Source organism: Panthera pardus, unplaced genomic scaffold (assembly GCF_024362965.1).
Source record: "Panthera pardus isolate Hobbes unplaced genomic scaffold, ASM2436296v1 HiC_scaffold_13, whole genome shotgun sequence".
NCBI lineage: Eukaryota > Metazoa > Chordata > Mammalia > Carnivora > Felidae > Panthera > Panthera pardus.
Genome location: NW_026526688.1, coordinates 58,569,341 through 58,596,431, shown reverse-complemented (window position 1 = coordinate 58,596,431; position 27,091 = coordinate 58,569,341). Strand labels below are relative to the sequence as shown.

At 37.9% G+C, this 27,091-nt stretch overlaps 1 protein-coding gene across 6 annotated transcripts in view; it reads right to left on the bottom strand.

Moving 5' to 3' along the window:
* Window positions 1–25,271, bottom strand: part of AADAT (aminoadipate aminotransferase) — a 31,981-nt gene extending 6,710 nt beyond the window's left edge. Inside the window, exons 1-13 of one of the 6 annotated variants that reach the window (XR_008421634.1) lie at window positions 24,661–24,966; window positions 23,800–23,968; window positions 22,667–22,799; window positions 18,919–18,993; window positions 14,246–14,455; window positions 11,242–11,307; window positions 9,833–9,915; window positions 9,282–9,378; window positions 7,525–7,586; window positions 7,203–7,267; window positions 5,797–5,903; window positions 3,227–3,328; window positions 2,141–2,270 (exon numbers count right to left, since the gene is read on the bottom strand). Coding sequence is in view for 5 of the 6 variants with exons in the window: in XM_019441011.2 (XP_019296556.2) it covers window positions 2,229–2,270; window positions 3,227–3,328; window positions 5,797–5,903; window positions 7,203–7,267; window positions 7,525–7,586; window positions 9,282–9,378; window positions 9,833–9,915; window positions 11,242–11,307; window positions 14,246–14,455; window positions 18,919–18,993; window positions 22,667–22,799; window positions 23,800–23,968; window positions 24,661–24,727 (1,278 nt within the window). In the remaining variant the exon portion in view is untranslated. Of the gene's footprint in view, window positions 1–1,109; window positions 2,271–3,226; window positions 3,329–5,796; window positions 5,904–7,202; window positions 7,268–7,524; window positions 7,587–9,281; window positions 9,379–9,832; window positions 9,916–11,241; window positions 11,308–14,245; window positions 14,456–18,918; window positions 18,994–22,666; window positions 22,800–23,799; window positions 23,969–24,660; window positions 25,089–25,179 lie in introns of those variants that run through there. The other 5 variants (XM_019441008.2, XM_019441009.2, XM_053901122.1 and 2 more) reach the window with 5 other exon arrangements.
* Window positions 25,272–27,091: the final 1,820 nt, after the last annotated feature.

Sequence of the window (27,091 nt, the reverse complement as noted above, 5' to 3'; positions counted from 1 at the left end):
TTACTTTTATAAATTGAATTCATACTTTCCTCTTTCTTCTTACAGTAGTGGAATTGTTAGGTTCATCTCAGGCCTCCTCCAGGCCCTGTGTCTTTCCAGACTTTCCTAAATAACTACCACTGGTTGTCTTAAAAACAGAGATGGGCTTAGGGGTGCCCGGGTGGCTCAGTCAGTTAAGCATCCAACTCTTGATGTAGGCTCAGGTCATGATCTCATGGTTTGTGGGATGGAGCCCTGTATTGGGCTCTGCCCTATTACTTGGGATATCCCCTATTTGGAATTCTGTATCCCTCTCTCTCTGCCCTTCTCCTGCTCATGCTCTCTCTCTCAAAATAAATAAATATTAAATAAAGACGGGCTTAGAGTCAGCTAATAAGAGCTTTGAGATGAGATTTTTGCTCAAGAACTTTAGTTGTTGGAAGATGTAATATCTCATCCAGATGTCAAAAAAATATTTAATAACTATGGTGGATATGTTTATACAGACATACCTCATTTTACTATGCTTTGCTTTATTGTGCTTTACAGATAATGCATTTTTTAACAGATTGAAGGCTGTGGCAATTATGTGTCAAGCAAGTCTATTGACACCATGTTTCCAACAGCATTTGCTCACTTAGTGCCTCTGTCATGTGTTGGTGATTCTTGCAATATTTTAAACTTTTCATTATTATTATATTTGTTAATATCTGTGATTAGTGATTATTAGTGTTGAAAGCTCAGATGGTAGTTTGCATTTTTTTTTTTAGCAAGAAGGTATTTTTAATTTTTATTATTTATTTATTTTTGAGAGAGAGAGAGAGAGAGAGAGAGGGAGAGGGAGAGGGAGAGGGAGAGGGAGAGGGAGAGAGAATGAATCCCGAGCAGACTCCATGCTGAGTGTAGAGCCGGATGTGGGACTCTATCCCACTACCCTTGGATCATGACCTGAGCTAAAATCAAGAGTTGGATGCTCAACTGACTTAGCCACCCAGGTACCCCTATAAAGTATTTTTAAATTAAGGTATGCACATTATTCTTTAGACATAATGCTATAGCACACTTAATAGACTACAGTATACTGTAAACATTTATATGCACCGGGAAACCAAACAATTAATTTGACCCACTTTATCACAGTATTTGCTTTATTTGTGGTGGTCTGGAACCAAACCCACAATATCTCTGAGGTATGCCGGTATACACAAAGGATGTCATAAATAACAATGATTTCCTAATTCCTTAAAGGAACTTACAACTTAACAATTACTAGATCTTGGAACATTGCGGTCATTTGTTAAACAGCAATAGAAAGCAAATGCAGGGTATTTGTGATACACTGTCATAAGGAGATCCTATTATTTTACATATAACATGCACATGCATAGAAAAACATCTCAAAGGATGGATGATAAATGTTGACAGCGGTTTTCACTGGGGGGTAAGACAGCAAGTGGCTTTTACTTTATCACTTATATTTACTATATTGTTTGAAAAATTTCTAATAAGCATATATTACATCAATAGCCATATGGGAAAAATAAGGGTCTGAAAAGGTGAGAAAGAAAATCATTAAAAAGTATATCCTAAGTACCTCAAAGGGGTATAGATTTAAATTACATAACTGATAAGACTGTATTTTTGTAAAGTGTGCAGTATTATGAAAATACACTGTAGCATATTTTTCTAAGCCCCTGATCTCTCTTCCTTATTTAGAATTAATAGGTCTGATGCCTTTAGGTGTGCTTAGTTTCAGAATTTTATTTTAAAGGGATATCTATGGTACAACATAATGTCTCTAGTCCTCTTACTGAAAATCATTTACAATGGACAAATCCTAACAATTTTTGCAACAAGCTTTCATTAAATTTTCCTAAAAATAGAAAGAGTTCACATTATATACCATTTTGAATTTATTTTCTTACATTTTCAAAATAATTTACTGTAAAATGTTAAGTTTCAAGGAAAATTTATAGGAAACCATAGAGCAGCTAGAGTTCTTTACAATAAAATCCAGGATAAAAATAATTTTCAGGTTGAATATTTATCAAAAGGTATAAGTAGATTATAAATATATTTTGGCAATCTGATGAATTTAAGGGCACTTTAAAAGTCATCTAGTTAAATTACTACAGATATGACACGTTTGATGAAATCTAACCTGTAAGTCTAATGCCAACGATCATTTCTTCCTGCTAAATCATAAAAATAATTTATTTGAAAAATCCATGAGTACTATAAAGGTTTCTTCATAAAGATTCTTTAATAATTTGGGCTAATCTCTGGAAGGCCTAAAATAGGAAAGAGATAAGAATTAATGAAATTAGGCTGCTACTTAGGAAAAGTCTGTGATAATTTAAAAAGTTCACACAAAGAGTATCTTAGGTTGAACTCAATCAATGGAAAGTCAAATTTAACATCAGCTTTATCAGGGTAGGATGCCAGCAATGTCCACTAATACATGTAGATATAGGCTTGTCAGAGTTCCAGGATTTTTGTGTATTCTTATAGCCCTCAAGATCATTATTTTCCATTTTCTCCACAACACTAATTACTTTTTCATATGATCTCTCACCTGAACATACGTTATATATTGTTTCAATTGTCTAACTCTATTCATATGTTAAAGCAGACATAACTTCTGAAAAGTATATTTAGCGACATGAGAAAGCAAGTAAATAAAGAACACACCAAGAACCAATACATCTGCAAGGGCAAGTGCAGACTCTTCTCTCAAGGTTAAGGGCACTGTTCAATTAGGGCTCTTCTATTTGGACTCCCAAACACACAGTCCTTAGGAACTCATTTCTTTGCTTCTTGTTATTTTGGCTAAACCCAGACTTGTGATGAATTTAATATCATTGTATTTGACCCTTGCTGATACATTTTTCTTCAGAGAAAGAGACTGATGGCTTTCATGAATTTGTACTGTTGACTCATGTTAATTCCATGAAGGAAGGAAAGAAATTTTCTTCATAACATGTTAATAATCTGCTCACACTGTTCAGCAAGTCTGAAAACTATTCACGAAGACAAGGAAATTTAACTACAACTTGGTCTCGTGAATTTGTCTATTTATGACTGTTAAAGTGTGTCTTTTAATAGTAATTCATGACTTTTTAACTGAAACCTGTTGTTGAGAAACCCAAGAAGACATTAAATAATGTTATAACTCACAAAATGAACACAAGCACCAAAAAAGTGGAATTGATATCTAGTGTTATTATGAAAAGAATATTGTGCTCACCATATCCATTTGTTCTGGAGAAGCTGAAGAGAAGGACACTCTAAAGTAAGGGCTAGGTGCTGAGGTATCAGCGTAGAAAACATTTCCAGGAAGCATTAATATCTAAGAGAGTTTATGGAAAACAAGCGAATAACCATTAAAACAAAAAAAAACTAAAGGAAATATAGGTAGATCTAATCTCAGAGTGGGTAAAGACTTTTTACATTTGAAAAAAACTTAAGAAAATCATGAGAAAAATCATTGTATATAAAAATTCTGTATGTCCTATAATAAATAAAATAGCACACCAACTGGAAAAATGTTTATAAGAAATATGGCAAATGCTACCTCTTCTCCATATAAAAAATACAAAGAAACTAAGAAGAAAAACACTAAAATTCGAGCTTTGATGGGCAAAGTACAGGTTATAAAAGAAATAGAAATGGTAATAAACATGAATAAATGTTTAACCAACTAGAAAAGTAATATAAATTCAAACAATGAAAGACCATTTTTAAGTTATCAAATTTGGAAGTAACTTTTAAGCCGGAACTTGAAAGATAAGTAGTTGTTGGCCGAGCAAAAAGTGGGGGAAGAGTATTTTAGGGAGAAGATAGTGTAAAGGCCTTGAGATGGGAAGAAATTGGTCTGGCCAAAGAACTAAAAGGAGGTAAAAAATTTAATGAAGTGAATGACTAAAAAATGTTATGTAAGTGTGTCAAGACAGAGTGGTGGGAACAAGTGGTATTCTTGATGTGAGCACCATGGCAGTTGGCTCACGGACTGTGAACTCCATTTCTTCTGTTTCCTGGGTATAGAAATATATTCTGTTCCCCAGCTTCTTTCCAGTTATATGTGGCCATATGACCAAATCTTGGCCAATGGATGTGAAGGGATGCATGCCATTTCTAGGCCTTCCCCATAAAAATCTCTCCATGTGTGATCCATCATGCTCTTTCCATTTTGTAGCCATTGTGTAATCCATGGGTTGAAGACTGAAGAGCAACAAGAAGGAAGGAACTACAGTCTCTGATTCACTGTTTGGACAGAGTTGCCTGCAGATCACATCTTTAAAAGTTTTATGTGAGTCAGAAATAAACTTTGATTGTGTTAAGTCTTTGAGAATGTTGTCTAATACAATCATGATATTCAAAAGGATTATTACATGGTAAAAATCTGGGCACTGTCTGCTAAAGTAAGATGAGTTGGGAGTGACATGGTTTGGGCCATTTTGGGGAAGAGATTTCAAGGCACAAGATGGGTTTCTGTGTCCTGAATAACAATAAAATGAAAACCATCATTTATCCCAATATAGTGGAAAAGTTTGGGGATGTATTACAAGCAAGGGGCTGTAAGAGAAGGTGGGAGTAGTAATAATCCCTTTACAAGATGACCAGGATTGGGCTAAGGTTGAGATCGTAAAGTTAGAGATTATTTAGAAAAAGAAAAGGTTACATGCAACAGGATATATGGGATATATGGAGAACACTGAAAAAACTACAAGAAAGTCTGAGGTCTATATCCTTAGCACCCAGCTCAGAGATACATACAAATAAATAGCCACTTATCAAACGTTCTTGATGATAATGGCATTGGCAGAAAAGCAAAGGAGACATAAAACTGGTTTATTATACTAATATGTATTTCTTTGAAATAAGTCAGTACTTGTTAAGTACTTAGTATGTAGAATTAGTAGGATTAGAACAATGAATAAAGATGAGCCTTGTCGTCAAGTAAGATGGTTAGAGAGGATGCCTGACTTGAAGTCCAGGTAGTCGGCTTCCACGTCTAATCTCTGGACATGAGTTTTTCAACGTCCAGACCACCTCCTGTCTCAGGCACTAGTGTGGTCCTGTGCTAGCATTAACACAATCTGTTTGCTTGTACTTCCTGCTTCAAGACAAAAGTGATCCTAGAAACAGATCTTAGTGTTTACAAAGAATGGAAAATGTGATAAAAGAATTAATTCACGGAGAAAAGATACCTTATTAGGTAACAATTTTGAAAATATTTAGATTTTTCACCTTAATCAATGCCCCTGAATGATAACTAAGTAGGTTTAAGTACAAAATGAGAAAAAAAAACCAAAAAACAAAAAACCTAGAAGTCCTTATAGTCTGATTTTAAGTGGAAATAACAAGATACAAACTTTTCTGTGTAATTTTGACAATGGAAAATAATTGCAGAGCCAAAATACTAGATTTAGACAAGCCCCTCAAGAAAATATATTACAAATGGTCACAAAATTGGGGTAGGCTATTTAAAAAATTTTCATGATTCTTTTATGTATTTTCCAAGTTTGCTGCCATGAGTGTGTTTTACTTTCTTAATAAGGCAAAAAAAACCCCTCTGCTCTTAGCTACTAAACTAACCAGTAGCTGGGATGACCATATTATTATTAATGTAGACCAGAAGAATAATTATGTGACTCAAAAATCTATTATGATTTTAATAATATTACTAGAGACATGAGATCTAGAGATAGGAGGTAACATCTGATATTAAAATATTATGGGTTGGAGTGGAGGGCAACTTTTACTTTAAGTAAGAAGTCATGTTAAAGAAAAAGTACAACTCTTTTCCCCTTTTACCTCTTTCTTAATGGCTTTTTCTTCAATCAGTTGTTTTACATCATAAATGCCCTTAATTTTAAGCCATAAAAACATTCCAGCAGTAGGAACATGCCATTCTGCCAAACCTACAAACCAAAGAAGAGAATAAATATCTGCTAAAGCCAGTTTTGATGATGTCAAATCTGTTACTTAATGATGCAATCGCAGTAACTGTCAACTAGTATTTCTAAAAATGTTCCTTCAGAGATAGCATTTTTAAAACATAGAATTTTATGACTCCTGACAATTGATGCTCTGAGTTTATTTCACAAATAAGAGGTGGTGAAGGTAGAGAGGGAGATATATACATGAGTATATATTTCTAATTTTAGTCAGTCTTAGGGTTGTGTGAGGAGTCTATGGCCTATGTCTACTTCCCTTAATTAGAACCATACAGAAGCCAAATGTGGCTCTTTCAAATTTAGGAGATTCCTTAACTCCTACATTATTCCAGTGCTTCAATAAATCCTATCTTTTATGTAATAGTTTTGAAGTCCAGTGGATTAGAGTTTTTATCAGAATGTAATTAATTATGAAAAGAAGTTCCTGAAATTCAAGACCACATGCATTTGTAGGCTTTAAGTTTCATTGAGTATTAGGATAGAGAAACCAAGAAGGAAGGATCATTATTTTGATTTTAATTATCTTTTTTTAAAACTCGCTTTTGAATCGAACCTTTTCTTTAACTCCATTATACAAAGTGGTAGGATAGTACTCTTATCAAAAAGACAATTCTGTATTTGCCAAGAGCTTACAAGAAACAAGATATGACGGAAATAAGGAATTGTTTTTTTTCCTTTTGTTTACTGTTAATCATACTGAAGGCTTTTTTAATGATGTAATTAAAACCATGTAATTCATTAGTAGAAAATTAAATCTAAACCATCCTGCAATCACATTAGCAATAGACAATATTAGATAAATGAGGTTAACGATTAGAATGCAAGTAATCTGTAATGAGAGAACTGCTTTAGAATGTACTATTTTGTTTTTATACAGTCTGATTAGAAAAGGAGTATACTGTTGTTTGACAATTCCTCAGCTGTTTGGGGGAAATTTTGAAGTAACTCTAAAACCTTTTGAGTACTGGCATCATTTAGCTTTAAGTTATTGCTGATGGGTTTTTAGACTAAAAGGTCCTTTTTTCTCCCTTTAAACCACAAGCTCTTCGCAGCGGACAGGTAATGTAGAGATAGGTAGAACAGTGCCAGGGTTTGCAGATTGTTACTTTTGAGACTACTTACAGGGCACCATTTCTTGGCAAGAATACTTCTGGACTCTTGTTTCTTTTCTCCCAGGCTTATTATCAGTCACTATGCGGTGTTTATTCCCCACTCATAAAAGTGCTAGTGTCTATCACAGGACAGGATATATGTTCTACTCACCACTTAACCATTTGTCTGCAGCTGCCACTAATGCATCCTTCTGCTTCCTATAGAAATCAGTAACCCTGGAAGAAACAAACAATGAAAAGTATGTGTTAAATACATGCTTGATTGAAGAAACCCAAAGTCTATAGGAATCTGTTTTCCACCTTGTTTAAAATGTTGAATACTTGAAATGGGAACACAGCATGTTTGTTTACCTGTCTGCTGGTAAGCTTTGTACCATTGCATTTTTCTCCCGTTATTTTGGAATAATTCAAAAATGAAAATGAATAAAAAGAATTACATTTCTATGTAAAATTTGGAACCTAAATTGCAATACCTCTCTACATGAGCCAGGAAACCTTCTTCTCCCCATTGGTGTAGAAGCTGTGATACTAGAAGCTAAAAGAGATAAGACAACAAATGTCATGGTTCACCCTCTAAAAAGTGACATCAAAGCAAATCACTCTTGATTACCTGTAAACCACAAAAAAATATAACAAGCTGAACCAGCTTTACATAGTGATTTAAAATAAATGTAAATTAGGGGCGCCTGGGTGGCTCAGTTGGTTAAGCGTCCGACTTCGGCTCAGGTCATGATCTTATGGTTCATGAGTTCGTTTGTGAGTTCGAGCCCCACGTCGAGCTCTGTGCTGACAACTCAGAGCCTGGAGCCTGCTTCAGATTCTGCATCTCCCTCTCTCTGCTCCTCCCCCACTCATGCTCTGTCTCTCCCTCAAAAATAAATAAAGCTTAAAAAAGAAGAAAATAATAAAATAAATGTGAATTAATAACAATGACAATAACAAATATTTATATTGCTATATGCCAGAAACTATTACAATATATTTACATATGTAGATAATTTAATCTTCATAATACCCCAATTAGGCTATTATTTCTACTTTACTGGTGAGGAAACCAAGGCCCAAGGGTTAGGTGAACTTTCCTGGGGTCACACAGCTGGTCACAGACACAGCCTGGATTCAAGTTAGGCAGTCTAGCTCCAGATCCATGCCATTAGTTACCATACTATATTGCTTCTCTAAATATAAAAAATATATAGTAGATATATAGTTATATAAGATTCTCAGTGATTTTTCTATATAATATGAAAGCTTTAATGCCATAGATGGATAGTGAAGTTTTGTTGATAACAGGGACAAAAAATATGGGAAAAAACCCCAACTTGATAAAAATGGGGATATGTTCTTTATGGAATGTACAATATCAAACAAGTGTCCTGGTCTTAGGATACCGTTCTATTCATTTTGAGTTCTTAGGTAGCAATTCTACCTAAGATTAAGTACTGATTCTAAAGATTGCATTAGGGATGCATCCAACAATTTCTCAAAGCTTGTGAGGAAATTTATACATTCTCCAAAATAAATTTTACTTTATTTATTATTAAACTAAAATGCATTACAACCAGTGTCTTTAGGGGAGGTTAGCACGTGTGCAATGAAGGCAAACAAGAAGTTCCTAAATAGGTTTGGAATCCTTGTGCTCAATATGGATTCCAAGACAATGAAGCTAAAGTTATATTACTTCAGTAAGGCCACTTCCATTTTCTTCAAGTTCAACAAAGTTTTTATGGCGTTCCTGGGATAGATGCTAAGGACACAAGATGACTAAGACACCAAGACCTGCAAGGAGTTTGGTCTACACTGCAAACACCAGGTCAATTCAATTCTTATTTGCCTTTTATTTATTAAAAACATTTTTTAAAAGTTTATTTATTTTGAGAGAGAGAGATAGTACATGAGTGGGGTAGAGGCAGAGAGAATTCTGGGCAGTCTCCACCCTGTCAGTGCAGAGCCCAACGTGGGGCTTGAACCCACTAACTATGAGATCATGACCTGAGCCAAGAGCAAGAGTTGGACACTAAACTGACTGAGACACCCAGGCATTCCTGATTTGCCTTTTAGAGTAAACATCTGTGGTATCTGATCTTCTAATTCAGTCCATATTGGAACTAGAGATTCAGTATCAGTGACTTACTCCCTGCCACCTTAACTCAGTCTTACTTGCTAATATCTATTTTCTATTCTCATTGTTTAAAAAAAAAACAAAACCTATTTCTGAAATTGTTCTTACCTGTGTAAAAGTGCTGGGGTGCATAGTTGAAACTTGTGTGTGTAAGACAACTCTCTCTATCAAGGGTTTTGGACCAGTTATAAACCCTAGTCTCAATCTGCACAAAAAGAGAAAGGGTGCAATACCAATCCTGTATTAACAAATATTACATGTGACTTTACTGCCTTCATTAGGAGGACAGTTGTAACCTGGGGACAAATGGGTCTAGACCACGAAAACGTTCTAATAAAACTAACTACTTGTTATTTAAAATACAAATTTAAGACTACATTAAAGATACAATGCAAATCTGGCCAAGTATTTTGAAGTGTGTTCTTTCATATGTGAAACCCAAAACCTGACCAGTCCCACTACAACTTTAGATTAATGCCCACATACCTTTGATTTCTGGAGATGAATAAAGAAAGAAAAGGCATATATTAATAATCAAACTGATGCTTTAAGGTAAAGGGAATACAAGTATCTCAAATGAGAATTATTTGGACTAAAAGACACTCAGGTACAGTCTATCTTTTTTAGATCTGGCCATAAGTTGAGACACAAGGGCTTACCCAGAGGAGAGGACTTTTGAAAAAGAGTCAGCTCTGATGACACGCCCATCAACGTCCATGGAAAGAAATGTTGGTGCCCAGGACTTGAAATGGAAAAAATACATATTGTTAGCTTGAGAACTCTGTTAGTGACTGTATAATTATTTTGTGTAGAGAATGGACAGAGCATAGGTTTGGATAGGAACACAGCCATCTTTTCTGTTACCTTAATCTCAACCCTTTAAAATGGAATAAGAAACAGAGATGCATGTTCTTTTATTAGTACCCGTCTTTCTTCATGGCTTTTCTGCCAGAAACACACAGAAGGGTTTATTCATTTGCTTAAGATGCTATTATTATGAATTTAGGGACACCTCAAATAGGACCTCCTAGCCTCAAAGGTTGACATCCAGGATCAGCAGATTTTGAGGAAGGATTCAAGAAAAATTTGTCTGGATTAGACCAAAATGAAGAGGGCCAGCAGCAGTCAGGATTATTTAGAGAGAGAATGATCCTTAGAACAGCTAGAGAGATAAAACAAGATGAGAAATTTAGTCAATCTGCAACACTGACTTCAATGTAGATGCATACAAGAAAAGGGGCCCGGTCATGTTGAGGGTAAAGAATAGGTAAGTAGATGTGGTATTCAGCAAGTTATATAGAAAAATCAAGAGTTTTGGTTTCTTTCCAGCAGATTTTAAGGGAGCATTGAATGCAAGTATATGTTCTCTGCAGACATGAGAGCAAATATAGTGTTTGATTTTGAAGAATCAGGCACTGGGAGTCTGTACCACCGCTGCTATCTATTAGGAGAGCATGATCATGAAAAGTGGCATGCATATATAGTGGAAAAGAATCTAAAAACCCATTATTCTGCAGGTAGAATCCAGGCCTTCAGGACAGGGATGGAAAATATGTGGCATGCTGCCAGTAAAGCCTTTTCCTATGTCCATAATGGACATCACTAATTGGGCATGACCCTCTTTCTCTTTCAGTGTGGGTGCAGCTTCCCAATCCTTTGCAGACATCATTCTAGTCAGCCACTGCCAAGAAACTAGTTCATATCCCAAATGAAACCTACCTCATATCCCTTGTATGATGTTTAAAAAGCTATGAACTAGAATTTGGAGTTCAAGAAGACCGTCAGCCCTGATTTACTGTTTGCCCAAATGCATGGTATAGAGAGCTAGCTACTATTTTAAAGGTAAGTCTATTTCTGGAAAGAGCAGTAATGCCAGACACGAGAGATACCAATTCTGTGATAAAACTGAAAGATTCAAGATTGAAGTGGTAGCAAATTACTAATAATTTTATTTAATTTCAACATAAAGATAGATTAGCTCTGACTCAGCAGCCAGGCTAAAATCAAATCAGTGTAATAACTTACAACTTACCTTCCAATTGTGAAATAAATTCATATCACCACTTACCTTGTTGAACTGGAGAAAATAGTAAGGATCATCTTCTATTATGAGGAAATCATATTTTCTTGCAAGCTAAAAAAGGTTAAAGTCATATATTTAATTCTTAAGAACTGTCTAAGCTGACTGGAATCATAATTCTTTGTATCCATCCATCCATCCATCCATCCATCCATCCATCCATCCAAGAAACTACTGACTACTTATTGTTGTAGATAATGAAGATAGAGGGATGAACAAGGCACTGAGGCCTCTCGTTCACATGGAACTTACATTCCAAGGTCTGGGAAAGATGATATACATAAGACCATGGATAACGAAGAGAAGAAATACAGATGAGAGGTTCTAGGGGCTAGAGAGAACATTAAGCAGGGTGATATTGAGTGGGGGGTGGGGGCAGAGAGAGAGAGAGAGAAAGAGAGAGGAAGAGAGAGAGATCGGGTAGCTATTTCAGGGTGAATTATTGGGAAGCCTGTCCTGACCAGGTTACGCAAGAGCTCAGAATCACAGGATGGAGCCAGTTGTGCAAATATCAAGGAAGATTCTAAGCTGAGGGATGAGTGAGACCAAAAGCCCTTGGGTGGGGGGAAAAAAAAAAGAAAAAAAAAACTTGACATGTTTAAGGGATGGAAAGAAAGCTAGGGGGCTGCAGCAAGAAGGTGATAATAAATGACAAGGCCTGAAAAAGACTACCAGGTCACATAGCTTTGGGAAGCAGATGAAGGAATTTGGATTTTATTTTAATTGCAAGGGGAAGTCACAAGAGGACTGTAAACAGGAAGACCATAAGACTGGCTTTACATTTATATTTCAGCAGGGGAACGACATATATGCCTGGTTGCTGTGTGAAGAATAATTGGTTGAGGATCAAAACTGGAATGCAGCAGGGGTCCAATGAGGAAACCATACTAGCAGACCAGTGAGGGAAGGTGGTGGCTGGGAAGATGGTGGGACTAAGGGGAGAAGAGAGAAACAGGGGGATTTGGATCCACTTGGTGGTAGAGTCCACAGGATGAACTGGGGGGGTTGGGAGAGGAGAGAAGGGAAAGAGAAGAATAAAAGGTGATTGTTTATGGTGGCACTATTTATGGAGATGGAGAATGTTAGGGGTGTGACTTGGAGGTTGGGGTGTGGCTGCACTAAATCAAGAGTTCTATTAGGTCATGGTAGGTTGGAAATGCCTATTAGACACTTACGTTGGATGTTGGAAACATAAATTGGATGGAGAAGTTGGATACAGAAGTCTGGCGTTCAGGGGAAAGGCATTTCTATGATATAGAATGAAATTTACAGCCATACAACTGGATGAGACTATCTGGGAGCAGTACGTAAATAAGAAGAGAACTCCGGACAGAACCGTGGAATGTGTGAAAAATAAGACAATACTTCAAAAAATATATATAAATGAGTGAAAGAAACTGTTTGAAAGCTTTCTTTATGGTTCCACTGTACAGTCTATACAGTTTAATATGACTTTGGTACTTATTTAAAAAAATTTTTTTTTACATTTATTTTTATTTTTGAGACAGAGAGACAGAGCATGAGCTGGGGAGGAGCAGAAAGAGAGGGACACACAGAATGCAAAACAGGCTCCAGACTCTGAGCTGTTAGCACAGAGCCTGATGTGGGGCTCAAACCCATGAACTGTGAAATCATGACCTGAGCCAAAGTCAGACACTTAGCCAACTGAGCCACCCTGGTACCCCTTATTTGGAACTTATTAGCTGGGACACCTGGGTGGCTCAGTCGGTTGAGCATCCAACTTCAGCTCAGGTCATGATCTCGTGGTCTGTGAGTTCAAGCCCCATGTCCAGCTCTGTGCTGACAGCTCAGAGCCTGGAGCTTGTTTCAGATTCTGTCTTCCTCTCTCTCTGTCCGTCCCCCACTCATGCTCTGTCTCTCTCTCTCTGTCAAAAATAAATAAACATTAAAAAAAATTAAAAATAAATAAATAAAAGCTATTTGTAGCTAAAAATCTAGGGAACACAGTCAGGTACATAAAAGAGACTTTACAAAAGGCATACTTCTCTTATTTTTCAAAGATTTTTGTATAGCTAGGTATGTGTGTGATATTTAAATTTTTTTTAAATTTTTATTTATTAAATAATTTTTTTTTTTAACATTTATTTATTATTGAGAGACAGAGAGAGACAGAGCATGAGCATGGGAGGGGCAGAGAGAGGAGGAGACACAGAATCTGAAGGAGGCTCCAGGCTCTGAGCTGTTAGCACAGAGCCCCACACAGGGCTTGAACTCACAAACCCAGTGAGATTACGACCTGAGCCGAAGTCAGACGCTTAACCGACTGAGCCACCACCAGATGCCCCCCAAAAAATTTTTTTTAATGTTTATTTATTTTTGAGAGAGAGAGAGAGAGAGATTAGGGAAGGGGCAGAGAGAGAGGGAGACACAGAATCCAAAGTAGGCTCCAGGCTCTGAGCTGTCAGTACAGAGCCTGACGTGGGGCTTGAACTATGAACCAGGAGATCATGACCTGAGCTGAAGTTGGACACTTAACTGACTGAGCCACCCAGGCACCCTTTGATTTTTTTAAAAAAATGTTTATAGTGGAAGCTTAGGCATCATAGTCAGGTACCTAAAAGAGACTTTACAAAAGGAGCATTCCTTTTATTTTTAAAGAATTTCTTTGTAACCTGAAATGATAAGGAGTAGGAAAGAAAATTGACAAGTTGAAAATATAAATATATAATAATGAAAATCAAACTTGGGGTCAAATATTAAATAACTTCCTAAAATTTAATATCGGGTCAAAAATACTATTTCCTTTTATATGAAAATAATCTATTAAAGGAAAAGAAAAATCTCATAGTTAACAAAGGATGGAGTAATTTCTTGTGTTTAAATTTATTAGAGCCCTTGGCATAGAGGACTTCCTTTTATTAAAAGCTATTTTCCTTGTAAGCAAGAGGCTAATAAGAGAGCTTGCACAGTACTCTTCTCAAACGTTGAAAATAAACAAGAACATGGCCACATACACCTTCTTTTAAAATACCTCATAGATTTCCTTCTTGCGGTTAGTTGTTAATGAGTTTCCAGTAGGATTGTTGCCGTTTGGGACAGTGTAAAGAAATTTGGGGGTGTTTCTCTTGGGGTTTTTTGAGTCTTCTGGTTTCCATTTGGAAAGTACTTCTTTGAGGGAGTCTGGAATAATACCATATTCATCACTGGAAACATTAATAATGTTGCAGCCCAGTGGCATTAGCTGTTGAGCACAAAAAAAAGGAAAGCCCAAGTTCAGACATGATTACAAAATGTGTCATCAATCGTTCTTCTTATACTAACCAAGAATGTGACCATTTAGACCCTTAAACATATAAACCTGCACTCAGCTCTATGCTACAAAGGTTGTCTATGCTACAAAGGTTGATGTTGTATATTCTCATTTTATCGTTGCCCTGGGGTAGATTCCATTATTGTTCGACAATATCCCCTGCCAGTTTCCAGAGGAAGAAGTATACTTCCTTGCTCTTCTGTGTCAGGATTGACCAGTCCTATGTCTTGCTCTGGCTGATAAATTGTGAGCAGAAGTGATGTATGTTTCTTCCAGGCAGAAGCTTTAAAATCCCAGCTTGTGGTTCTTTATTTCTCTTTTCCCCTTGCTCTGAAACTGGGAGTGTCCCAGATAGAGACTGCTTCTGTCAGCTTGGGGCTTTGGATGGAGATGACATAGAACAGAGCTGCGGCTGCCTTTCGGTGGACATGGAATATATAAGCGAAATAAACCTCTCTAGCCATAAGCCAATGTGATTGGGGTCATTCATTATGCAGCATAACCTAGCCTCTTCTGACTGAATTATCTTTATAATTATAGTTAGAACTGGTTCATAAAGTAGATGTTTATTAATGAATGCTCTTTTTTTGACAAAGCAAGTTAAACAGAAAGCATCTGTTATGCTAATACCTAAATTAGTTATTAGCAGAGGTGATATTCAAAATACTTAACAGGTGATATAGCATGGGAACATCAGAAACAGTATCTGACTGGAATAGAGTCCTGGAGGTCCCCTGCATTAATTCTGTATGATGGGAAGTTAAGGGTGGTCTTAGGGGAGGGGCCAGGGGAGCCAGGGTGGTGATGGGCATGAGGAGGTACAGGGAGGGCAGCAGTTTACCAGGGTATGTGCAAGTATTTCACATTTCACCAACTGCTAAGCCTGAGATGGCGAGTAGCGGCCTTGCTTATAGACCTAATTTTATAAAAATCTTGTGGAGTCTTATTCTTGGATGAATCTAAAAAAAAATTGAAACTTAAGAAATAACAATAATTTAGTGAGGTTCTCAGAAAATAAAGTTTTCCAAAGGATAAGCAAACACTCTTAGCAGTCAAATGTGGAATTATGTACTAACTGGGAATAATCCAGACAAATTTATGACAAATTTAAAAATTCTTAGTCTAAGAAAGCACATCTACCATGAATAAAACAAATTAATATTGGGCCATAAAATAAATACATATTGCCTACTTGCACACTTCCTCAGTGTGGCACACAGTTTCTGCTTGGGTAGGTGAAAACATTTGTGCATGTGTTTACATAGACATTGGTTTTACATTCATGAGCATTATATAAGGAGTTTAGTAATTATTAATTAGTATCCAGTCATTAAGAAAAAGCAATTATTTTACTTTAGTTTTTATCGTGGTAAATAGGTATGCAACAAAAATTTTGCCATATTAGCCATATTTAAGTGTGCAATTCATGGCATTAATCACATTCACAATGTGTACATCCATCATCACTATTGATTTCCCAACTTTTTCGTCATTCCAAACAGTAACTCTGTACTCATTAATCAGTAACTCTCCATTCCTCCCTATCCCTAGGCCCTGCTAACCACTAACTTTCTGTGTCTGCAAATCTGCCTATTTTAGATATAAGAAACATATAAGTGGAGTAATACAATATTTGTCCTTTTGTCTCTGGCTTCTTTCAGTTGGCATAATGTTCTCAAGTTTTATCCATTTTGTAGCATGTGTTAAAACTTTGTTCCTTTTTATGGCTGACTAATATTCTATCATATGTATGTGCCACACTTTATCCATTCACTTGTTGATGTGCAGTTGAGTTGCTTCTACCTTTTCGCCATTATGGATAATGCTGCACTGAACATTTGTGTACAATTATCTGAGCTCCAGTTTTCAGTTCTTTTGGGTACATACTTGGACTTGAACTAATCAATCACATGGTAATTCCACGTTCAATTTTTTTGAGAAACTGACAAACTTTTCCACAGTGGCTGTACCAATTTACATTTCCACAAGCAATGTACAAGGGTTCCAATCTCTCCACATATTCAACAATACTTGTTATTTTACATTAAAAAAAAGCTGTCCTAGTAGGTGTGAGGTAGTATCTCCCTATGTTTTTGATTTCTATTTCTCTAATGACTAATGAGGGTGGGCAACTTTTCACGTGCTTATTGGCTACTTGTATATCTTCTTTGGAGAGATATTTAAGTCCTTTGTTCATTTTTAAATTTAAGTCTTTTGAGTCCTTTGTTTAAGTGTACAATTCATGGCATTAATTTAAGTCCTTTGTTCATTTTTAAATTAGGTTATTTTTTTGTTGTTGTTGAGTTGCAGGAGGTCTTTATATATTCTGGATATTAAGTCCTTATCAGATATATGATTTGCAAATATTTTCTCCCATTCTGTAGGCTATATTGTCACTTTCTTCATAATTTCCTTTGATACACAAAAGCTTTTAATTAAAAACATTTTTTTTAATGTTTATTTTTGAGAGAGAGAGAGAGAGAGAGACAGAGCGCAAGCAGGGGAGGAGCAGAGAGACAGGGAGACACAAAATCCAAAGCAGGCTTCAGGCTCTGAGCTATCAGCAGAGCCCAACATGGGGCTTGAACCCATGAACCATGAGATTGTGACCTGAGCCGAAGGTGGATGCTTAACTGACTGAGCCACCCAGGTACCCCACAAGTTTTTAATTTTTGATTAAGTCCAATTTATCTATTTTTTGTTCTTTTTGACTACGTTTTTGGTATCATATCTAAGAATTTAGTGCCATACCAAAGGTCATGAAGATTTGCCTGTATGTTTTCTCCTAAGATTTTATAGTTTAGCTCTTCCACTTAGGTATTTGATACATTTTGAGTTAAATTTTTATAAGGTGTGAGGTCAGGGTCCAATTTCTGTCTTTCCATGTGGAAATCCAGTTGTCTCAGCATGATATGCTGAAGAGACTATTCTTTCTCTATTGAATGGTTTGGTACCCTTACCGAAATAAATTGACCATAGATGTGTGGGTTTATTTCTGGACCATAGATGTGTGGGTTTATTTCTGGACTCAATTCTATTCCATTGGTCTATATGTCTATCCCTATACCATTACCACACTATTTTGATTACTGTTGCTTTGAAGTTGGTTTTGAAATCAGGAAGTGGGAATCCTCCAACTTTGTTCTTTTTTAACATTGTTTTGGCCATTTGGGTTCCTTCCAATCCCATATGATTTTAAGAATTGGCTTTTCTATTTCTGCAAAAAAGGCTACTGGAATTTGATAGGGACTATGTTGAATCTATAGTTTGCTTTGGTATTACTGACATCTAAACAATATTAAGTCTTCCAATTGATGAATAGGTGATGTATTTCCATTTATTTGGATCTTCTTTAATTTCTTTCAACAGTGTTTTATAGTTTATAAGTGCCAGTCTTTTGCTCCCTTTGTTAGATTTAATTTCAGATATTTATTCTTTTGGCTGTTATTATAAGTGGAATGATTTTCTTAATTTCCTTTTCAGGTTGTTCATAGGAAAAGCATTTTTTATAATATCAATTTTATCCCTACTTAGAAGTTTTGAGAAAATATGCCTTTCATTAACACTATATTATTGTTTTATGTATTAATTTTAAAGACGGTATTAAACTTGAAAAAGAGAGAATCCATGATACTAGAATCAACAGAGCATAAAGGTCATCTCATTCATTTCCCTATTTTAAGCTAGAATTACTTTTCTAACACTTGTGTTAAATGACAGTTCAGAGTAACTTTGAACACCTTCAGTGATGGGCAATAAGTACCTTACCTCCCTAGGCAGTCAGGAGCCAGGTGAGGCTCATGGCTAGGAGGTTATTACATTGAGTTGAAATAGCTTCCCTGTAGTTTCCACCCTTTTATTCCAGTTCTGTTAACCCGAGGACATGCAGAAGTCAATCCACGGCTATCCTAAAGTATTGTGCCCCAAACAAACCTAATTCTCTATGGTGTGTTCTGATTAGTGCACAGCACAGCCAGATGACCAGCTTCCTCATTCTGGATATTATAGTCCCATTAATTTAATGCTAGAGTGGAAAGTCCTAATTATACCATGTTGGCTTACCGTTATATTAAATTGACATACAACATGATTATACCTAGGCATACGGTAATAAAAGATGGTAATGGAAAAATACGGTTTTGTAAATGAAGTTGCATTTCAAGTGAAACATGAAGAAAGCTGGACGTGATTTTGCACAACCTAATTTTAACGTCTACATATTTAGATTTTGTAAAAAGAAATGTATAAAGTGGAGGGTACACTTAACATATTTTACATATATCATTTAAGATTCTCCTCTTATTTTTCAGTGGACAGATAATTCTAAAGGTACAATGTTTTCTTCTTATTTATTATAAGAAAGAGAGTTGCCTTTTATAAAAATGTGTACTCACAGCTTGAAGTGTTCCTGAGTAAACAGGTTCATTAAGGAGGACATTATCTCCAGGATTAATGATCATTTCAAACACCTAACAAAAGAAGCATAGATTAGGTTGGATAGTATTGTTTCAATTCTTAGAGCCCCTTTTTTTGAGCTCATTAGGATTCTACAGTAGGAGTTGGCAAATTTTCTGTAAAGTGCAGGATGGTACATATTTTGTGGGCCATAATATCTCCATTACAACTATTTATCTCTGCCTCTATAGTGAGAAAGCAGCCAAAGACAATACGTAAACCAATAGGTGTGGCTGAGTTCCAACAAAACTCTATTTATAAAGTCAGATGAAGCCTAGATTTGGTTTTTCAAGCTATGCATAGTTTTCCAACCTCTGTTTTAGGGTAAGATAACTAGCTTGACTCTAAAATTCATTTATTCCTTTTATTCCTTCTTTGAAAATATACTAAATATTTACTCTAAGCCAACCCAGCGTATGGTATGGAGACAAAATGATGAGCAGAGCAACAAGGTTCTTATCCTCATGGAGGTACTAGTCCAATGGGAAAGCTAGATGCTAATCAAATAACTAAATAAATGTATACTTAAAAACAATGGTGAGTTCTATGAACTATAGATGCACAATGCTATAAGGGCTCACTGAAAGAGGACTTGGAAATCAGGGAATTCCAGGCATTCAGGGAAGGCTTCCTTGAGGAAGTGATGAGATGGTATAGGGGATCACAATAGGTACATTTTGAGAAACTGAAAGAATTCTGTGGCTTAAAGTGGAATGTAAAGAGGAAGGTGGCGTGAGGTCTGATAGAAGTAGGCAGAGAAATACCACGTTGGCATTCAAGCCACATGAGGCCAGTAAGAATTTTAGGTAGAGGCTGGGAAGGAGGAGTCACATTATCAGATATGCATATTGGGAAGATATTTCTGGCAGCAATATGAAAGAAAAAAAGATGAGTGAGAACACATGTGGAAAGTTTGGGAAATTTTGAGATTCTCTGGAACGTTTTTGCTGTAGTTCTGGAGAAAGATGCAGATATAGCCTGACCAACAGTGACGATGGAAGTGGAGAGGAGAACTGAAGAGGTATTTAGAAAATCCATGCCAAGAGAACACAATTATGGATTATAGAAGAATGAGGAAGGGGAACCATGAAGACTGACTCCTGGAGGGAGTAATGCTATTCACTGAGAAACAGAACCACAAAGTTGTCCATCTCTGGGGGACAAGGTGATGAGTATGTTCTGATTTGAGATGCCTTTGAAACATTCTGTCACAGTTCCCAGTGGACAGATGGATAACATGGATTTGGAAGGAACGTGTAAGTTACTAGCTATGATGAGCACAAGGGTGTGAATAGAGGTACCCAGGGAAAGTATATGGACTGAGGGGAGAAGAGGTTTGAGGACTGAGCCTTGAAGTCTAATAAATGATGGAAATGTAGAAGGGGACACTGCAAAGAAGGCAGGACAATTGGGCCAGTGAGGTGTTGAGAGAATCAGAGAAGAGTGTTTCAGAAAGGATGGGAAGATTGACAATGTTAAAGGATATTTAGAGGTCAGGTAAGACAGGCTTGACAAATTTTAGGAGATTTTGCAGACAATATGACCTAGACAATAGGTACTTCTAGCCTAAATCAAAGGGGGTCTATTATGACTAAATCTTACATAACTCATGGAATCATCTTTTCTTTCCTTGTGGTGTGTCACAATCCTTGGTTCAAGCCTCTCCTTCCTCATCTTAAACCTGTATCTCATGACAAACAGTATGGCCATTATCAACTGAGATAGACAATTTGACTTTTGTTTCCTGATTTTGCCCAGGATGTTCCCTTTCCTTTTTCCTTATGGGGTTTTGGCCTTATATGACAAACAGTATCCACCTCCAGAAAGTTTCCAAGTGATTCAGCTTTACAGGACATCCTAGGACTAAACAAATTACTTGGGTGGCATGTCCATTGTCAATAGGTCAAATGAAAACCTAATTATGTACATTTTCTATGTCCATTAGGGGACATGAGGATATCAAATAACCTAAATGAAAAGAAGGGCTGTTTATTATCTGGTGGCACTGTTTAATAGATGCAGACAAGAGACACAGGTGACTAAAATGATATCTATCTTGGAGAACAAAATGGAAGGAATAGTAAACCAGATTCCCACTAAGGCCTCTATAATAACGTGTGTGTAAATGAGTGAGTTATTGATGTATTTGACCATCTATGCTATCTTCCTTTGATATGATGGATATTGTGACAGATAAAGAAATTGTCTTGGGCATCTTTCTGGGAAAAAAAAGTTCATAGTATACCTTCCTAAGAATTTAACTGAAAAGACCTTTTTTCATATTAGTCTATGGAATCACAACTGTTTCTCTTCAAGCAAACACTCAAACAGTAGCTAATCTTCCTTTTCCCCCAATTAAATAAAAAAATAGGGAGGAAAAATTATATTCTTATTACTTCAATACATCATGCTGTAATAATAATTTAATTAAAATTCATTAAAGCTGAGGTGCCTGGGTAGCTCAGTTGGTTGGGCATCCGTCTTCAGCTCAGGTCATGATCCCACAGTTAGTGGGTTTGAGCCTCACATCCGGCTCTGCGCTGACAGATCAGAGCCTGGAGCCTGCTTTGGATTCTGTGTCTCCCTGTCTCTCTGCCCCTCCCCCCCTTGCTCTCTGTCTCTTGAAAATAAATAAATGTTAAAAAAAATTTTTTTTAAATTCATTAAAGCTAACGAGATTACAGCTTTCACATTTTCATAAGAAAAACAAAGCTACTATGGTTTAAGATAAGTAAGAGCACTTTTTAATCTAGATATGAAGACTGAGTGTAGAGAATCTTTAGGACTAATTATTCATGAAAAAGAAAAGAAAAAAAGCAGATGAAATCGAGAACCTTAGGTACAGTCTCTTTATTATGAGAACCCCCCAATGGTGGTTATAGACTTCCTATAACCCAGGAGAGAGGCAGATGGAATAACAGAGAGAAAGACAGACACCGAGAGAGAGAGAGATAACATGAGAACTAACCCAGAAAGAAGTCAGAGACAGACATACATAGAGATCTAGGGAAGCACACATCCAAGAAGTCCAGATGTAAGCAGTTGTGAACACAGATGATTATATAAGCAGCCATGCAAAAGATTTACATTTCACTTCAGGACTATCAGGATATCCCCTCTAAAGAATTTAAAAATCATATTGAAATTTCATAACTACATAAATCAAAATGTAACCTGAGTCTTTGAGCCAGATGAAATTAAGCTGTGCTCACTAAGCTTCTGGTAGGAGTTGAGCACTCCCTTCATGGGAATCTTGTTTTAATGACTCCTGGCTATGGGTTATTAACCACATGATCTACACTGAAGAAAAATCAGGTTAGTGAATGTCTTTAAATTCCATGTTTAAAATTCTAGGTAAAGATAGACTACCAGTAACTCATAAAACATGATCCTCTTGTGGTTAGGTGAGAGGAGTGTATTTATGAACATATTTATTTTTAAAAAATTTTTTTTTCTTTAATGTTTATTTATTTTTGAGAGAGAGAGACAGAGTGAGAGTGGGCAAGGGGCAGAGAGAGAGGGAGACACAGAATCCGAAGCAGGCTCCAGGCTCTGAGCTGTCAGCACAGGGCCTGATGTGGGGCTCGAACCCACAAACTGCAAGATCATGACTGAGCTGAAGCCACCCAGGCGCCCTGAACATAAATATGATTCTTAATGTGGGGTTCCCTTTCCTTTCAGTCTTACCTTACAAAGCCCGTCTTGGCTGCCAGATGTTACACATAAGTCCATTTTTCCTTGGCTGGTTGGATAATTGATGGTGGGAGGATTATGCAATTTTACTTGTAACTGTTTTAGCCAGGACAACAGCTCGGGGATTCTACAGCATAAAATGTATTTTCAAATTTATAGTATTAAAAATTGTAATAATAGTAGATAAGAATTAGATGGTAGCTTTATATTATGCACTTTATACATTCAATTTAAAAATCTTCAAATGCTTTTTGCTAATATTAATATCCCTATTTATAGTAGAAGGCAACAGACTGAGATTAAGAAATTCACATAAATTAGTCAGCTTACATTAAATGAGCTAAGATATGAATCCCATCTTTCTTATTCCAAAGCCTGGTCTCTTTTACACTAGAGCACTCACTGCATCATCAATTCTTTGTTATCCTAGGAAATTTTCCATAGGCTACCTGGAAGTTCAATCTCAAGTTCTTTGTATCATGGAAAGAAAAGCCTATGTGTCTATTACACATAATTCATGTTTACATAATGTGCTATATTTAAGTGTCCTTTTTAATCACAGAACAAAGAAAATTTAATGAAGTATAATTTGTAGACACTCTATAAATTACTCTTTATCATTGGAAGAAGACCAGCTAAGAAAAATCATAAAGTGTATGTTCCAACTTTGTTTTAAGAAAATAAGACCTCTGCATTGAGGGCTAAGTATCTGCATAGGTGTCTGCAACTATTAAGGGAATCTAATTATTACAAAATTACCCCCAGACTTAAAATTGCTCCTTCCTGGATCGTCCTTTTCCTCCTTTATCCCACTGGTTTCTTCCTCTAGCTCTCCCTCTCTGTCTCTCTCTCTCTCTCTCTCTTTTTTTTCAGTTTCATCTCCAATGGTACTTCCTCTTAGAAGCCTTCTCTGAGTCTCCCCATCATTTCAAGTCAAGGAGCAGTCACGGAGGGGGTGTTAAGCATTCAATGCATCTGTTACTCTTAATTATTCTTTGGAAACTCTACCCCAAACCTTCCTACCTGTTGAATACCCAGTTAAAAAAGACACACCACTTTATCAATGGGCCTTGGAATATTACTCATGAAAATAAACCAACAAAATTATGTTATCTATTGATAGCTACCCAGCACTCTGAGAATACTGAAGTGCTCTCTTCATCATCTCTTCATTAAACTGGATGGGCTCTCCATTGTCTACGGTGATAACAGCAGTCTTAAAAGGGAATGTATTGGGGTTTGGTGATCCAGTAGCCAAGGAGATGACCGATTTCGGTGCCCTGCTCAATGTCTCAGCTATGATAAATTTGGAAGAGAAGAAGAAACACTTTCAGTGAAGATTTTCATAAACAGAGATAGCTCGATGTATTTATTGCATTATAGTCCATAAAACTGTAAAGCTGAACAATTTCTAGTGACAGAATGCTAGTCGAAAATAAGCACATAAAATAACTTCTTCTGGACCGGCCTCACTGGTGGAGGAACTAAAGACTGGAGATGTCCAACTAAGAAGGCGGAGGGATCAGGAAGGTAAGCAATGGACCATGATAACAGAAAACCCTCCTCCATTTAGCGCCTACCGGACTGTCCAGCTTCGAGGCTCACTCCTTTCTCTCCAATTTACCAGACCCTCCCAACTCCGCACACACCTGCACATTGTGCCAAACCAACATCTACTGATGTTGCCGGCAAGAGCCTTTCTAGACAGCACACCCTCCCTCTTGCAAGGACGTGTCCCACAACAACCTGTGCCCCTCTCTCTATTGCTACACTGGAGCAGAGATAACCAATTCGGTGCCTTCCGTTCCAGCACGAGTTCTCCGAAAACAAAGTCTGTGCCTGCTTCAGGTTTGCACGCAGAGCCTGGCTCACAGAGGCTTTCACAGTTTAATGAAAGAGTGCAATTGGCGCGGACCCTAGGCACCACCGTTAGTGGCTCTGCGAGACCCCCCCCCGCCCCGGAGCAGAGGCGCCAGCCCAGGACTCACTCATGATTCGGATGGCAGAAGGCTTTCTCGCTGCGCTCGTGGCCGTGAGGAACCGTGAGTAATTCATGTCCGATATCCAACCTTCGGTAGCTGAAAACTAGAAAAACAAAATAGCCGCGTCAGGTAGTGCCTCCCAACTCCGGAAACGCCACCTGGGTCGTCCCCCCGCCGCTGAAACTCCCCGGCTGGGGACTGCGCTCAGCGTCTGGGTCCCTAACGGGCCTGGGCCGGGTGGCAGACTGGCCCAGCGCACCGCAATCCAGGCTCCGCTGCCTGTCCCGGGCCCGGGCCCCACGCGCTCCGGCCGCCCACCGCGGGGGCCGGGGCAGGTCCCACCTCGCCCCGGCCTACCTCGCCCCCTCCCGCCCAGCGCCGCAGCCTATGGCCGCCCGCCGCGCGCGCCGGCCCGCCTGGGGTCAGCGCCCTCTGCGCGGGGCGGGCCGGGTAACGGCCTGCCGCGAGGCACTTGCACCCCTGGGCCAGTGCCTGAGTCCATTCAAAGGGAACCCGACTCTTGACCTCGTAGCTGGGAGTCGCCGCAAGACAGCGGCAGGGTTGGCCTGGACGCCCTCCTGGGAGCTTGCTGAGGGGCTGGTGGGGGTGAAGGGGGAGGTGGGGAGGGCCGGAAGTCCACCCCGATCCTAAGCCTGGAGTACCATCTGGTGGCTGCTTTGATCCATTGCAGCGGGCTTCCTAAACTGCGTTGGGCCTGGTACGCACCCCACATTTCTGCGCTGGTGGTTACCTGGCTGGCCTTCTCTGGCAGAGCAGCTGGCGCGTTTCATGCCCCTGGACGCTGTTGCGTTTCATACTGACCTTTCATTATATAAGTATCGGCACCATCTCGGGAAGTCACCAAGGCGACCCAGGTGATTTCCAACGTAACTTTCAGATGTGAACATTTGAGAGTGAGGGTGGAATGTTGAAACATATTTCGAGGGTCTCCTCGAAGTTTGGCGTCTTCCCTCCCCTTGGATTTTCTGACCATTCATTATGGACTTAGTTTAGATTTAGGATTTAGATTTATCTCTTTGGGTCTAGCTCTCTGTCCTCTTTCCTTACAGAATAATCCTCCCCACCTTCCACTGCCCTGCTCCACCCCCAGTTATCTCTGTGATTTCACCTTCCCGAATCACCAAAATGGAATGCACAGTTTTCCATGTGAGCACTTAATGAGAGACGATTTTGAGGCTGCCCCTCTTTTTTAAATTCTTAAATGGCTATAAAAGAGTCATTTATTTTTAACAAATTCCAAACTGGCTTCATTCATTCAGTAAACATTGAGTACTTCCTGGATAAGTGTTGACACACTGTCAAAGGGCTCACTTCTAGACGTGAATAAATTGGTCCAAGAGACACTTCTATCCTTATCCAGGTCCTGGCAACAAAAGGATGAGATAACCCAGTGAAATACTTTATGCCAACAGCTAAATACCAGAAGGGAATGTTATTAGTAAAGCTGTTAGAAACCCAAGAGGCAGTGGAGTTCTGGATTCAGAAACTTAAAGTGGTTTAAATCCCACTTGATGATTTACCAGCTGGGTATCTTTGGACAAGTTACTCATTTGTGCTTAAGTTTTGTCATGGGGCGGTTGGCAGGATTAAATGCGAGCATCCCTATTAAGCACATGAGCACATTAGCCTGCATATTGTAAAAACACTCAATAAATGTTAGCTGTGTTTTTTGGGGGATGCACTGTCACAGCAGAGACTTGTGAGGGGCTTGATCTCCTGAACGGTGAGATCATGACCAGAGCCCAAATCAAGACCACGCTGTTTAACCAACTGAGCCACCCATGCGTCCCAAATATTAGCTGTTATTATGAATAGTTACAGTGTTTTTACTTAAGTACTCAGCCTCCAAATGTTTTTGGCTGGAGAAACTGCTTGGGAACTTTTTAAGGCAAATTGTGTCCTTAGTTCATTCATGAATGCATTAAGGATCTTCCTTGAGATGGTGTATTTTAAAAAGAGTTTCCCCTGAATGTTTCCAGAAATTAGCTCAAGAACCTCTAAATACATCTAAAGGTATAGGTCAGGGTTAATTATGAAATATAACTAAAAATATTGATATTACTGGATACTCCAGCTTCTTTTTTGCCTCCAATAAGTGTGGTCACCTCTGACACTTAACACAAACCTAAACTTCCCTTTGATAGTAGGAAAGGGTGAAAGGAGTTTGGAGTTTGGGGCCAAGGAAACACTGAAAAGATTAGCTTTTGCAACCACATTCATGCACACGTCTGTGGCTCTTATAATATTTATTATATACGCATTAAAAATAATGCAGAACTAATCCCTCCTCCCCCCTTACCAGTCAGTAGAACACAATTCCAGGAACCCAAACTAAAGAGACTTAAAGCCATCAAGTCGTAAGATTCAGGTTTTCAGCCCTGGAGTTGAATAGGTAGGATGGTTAAGGGTGCTGATT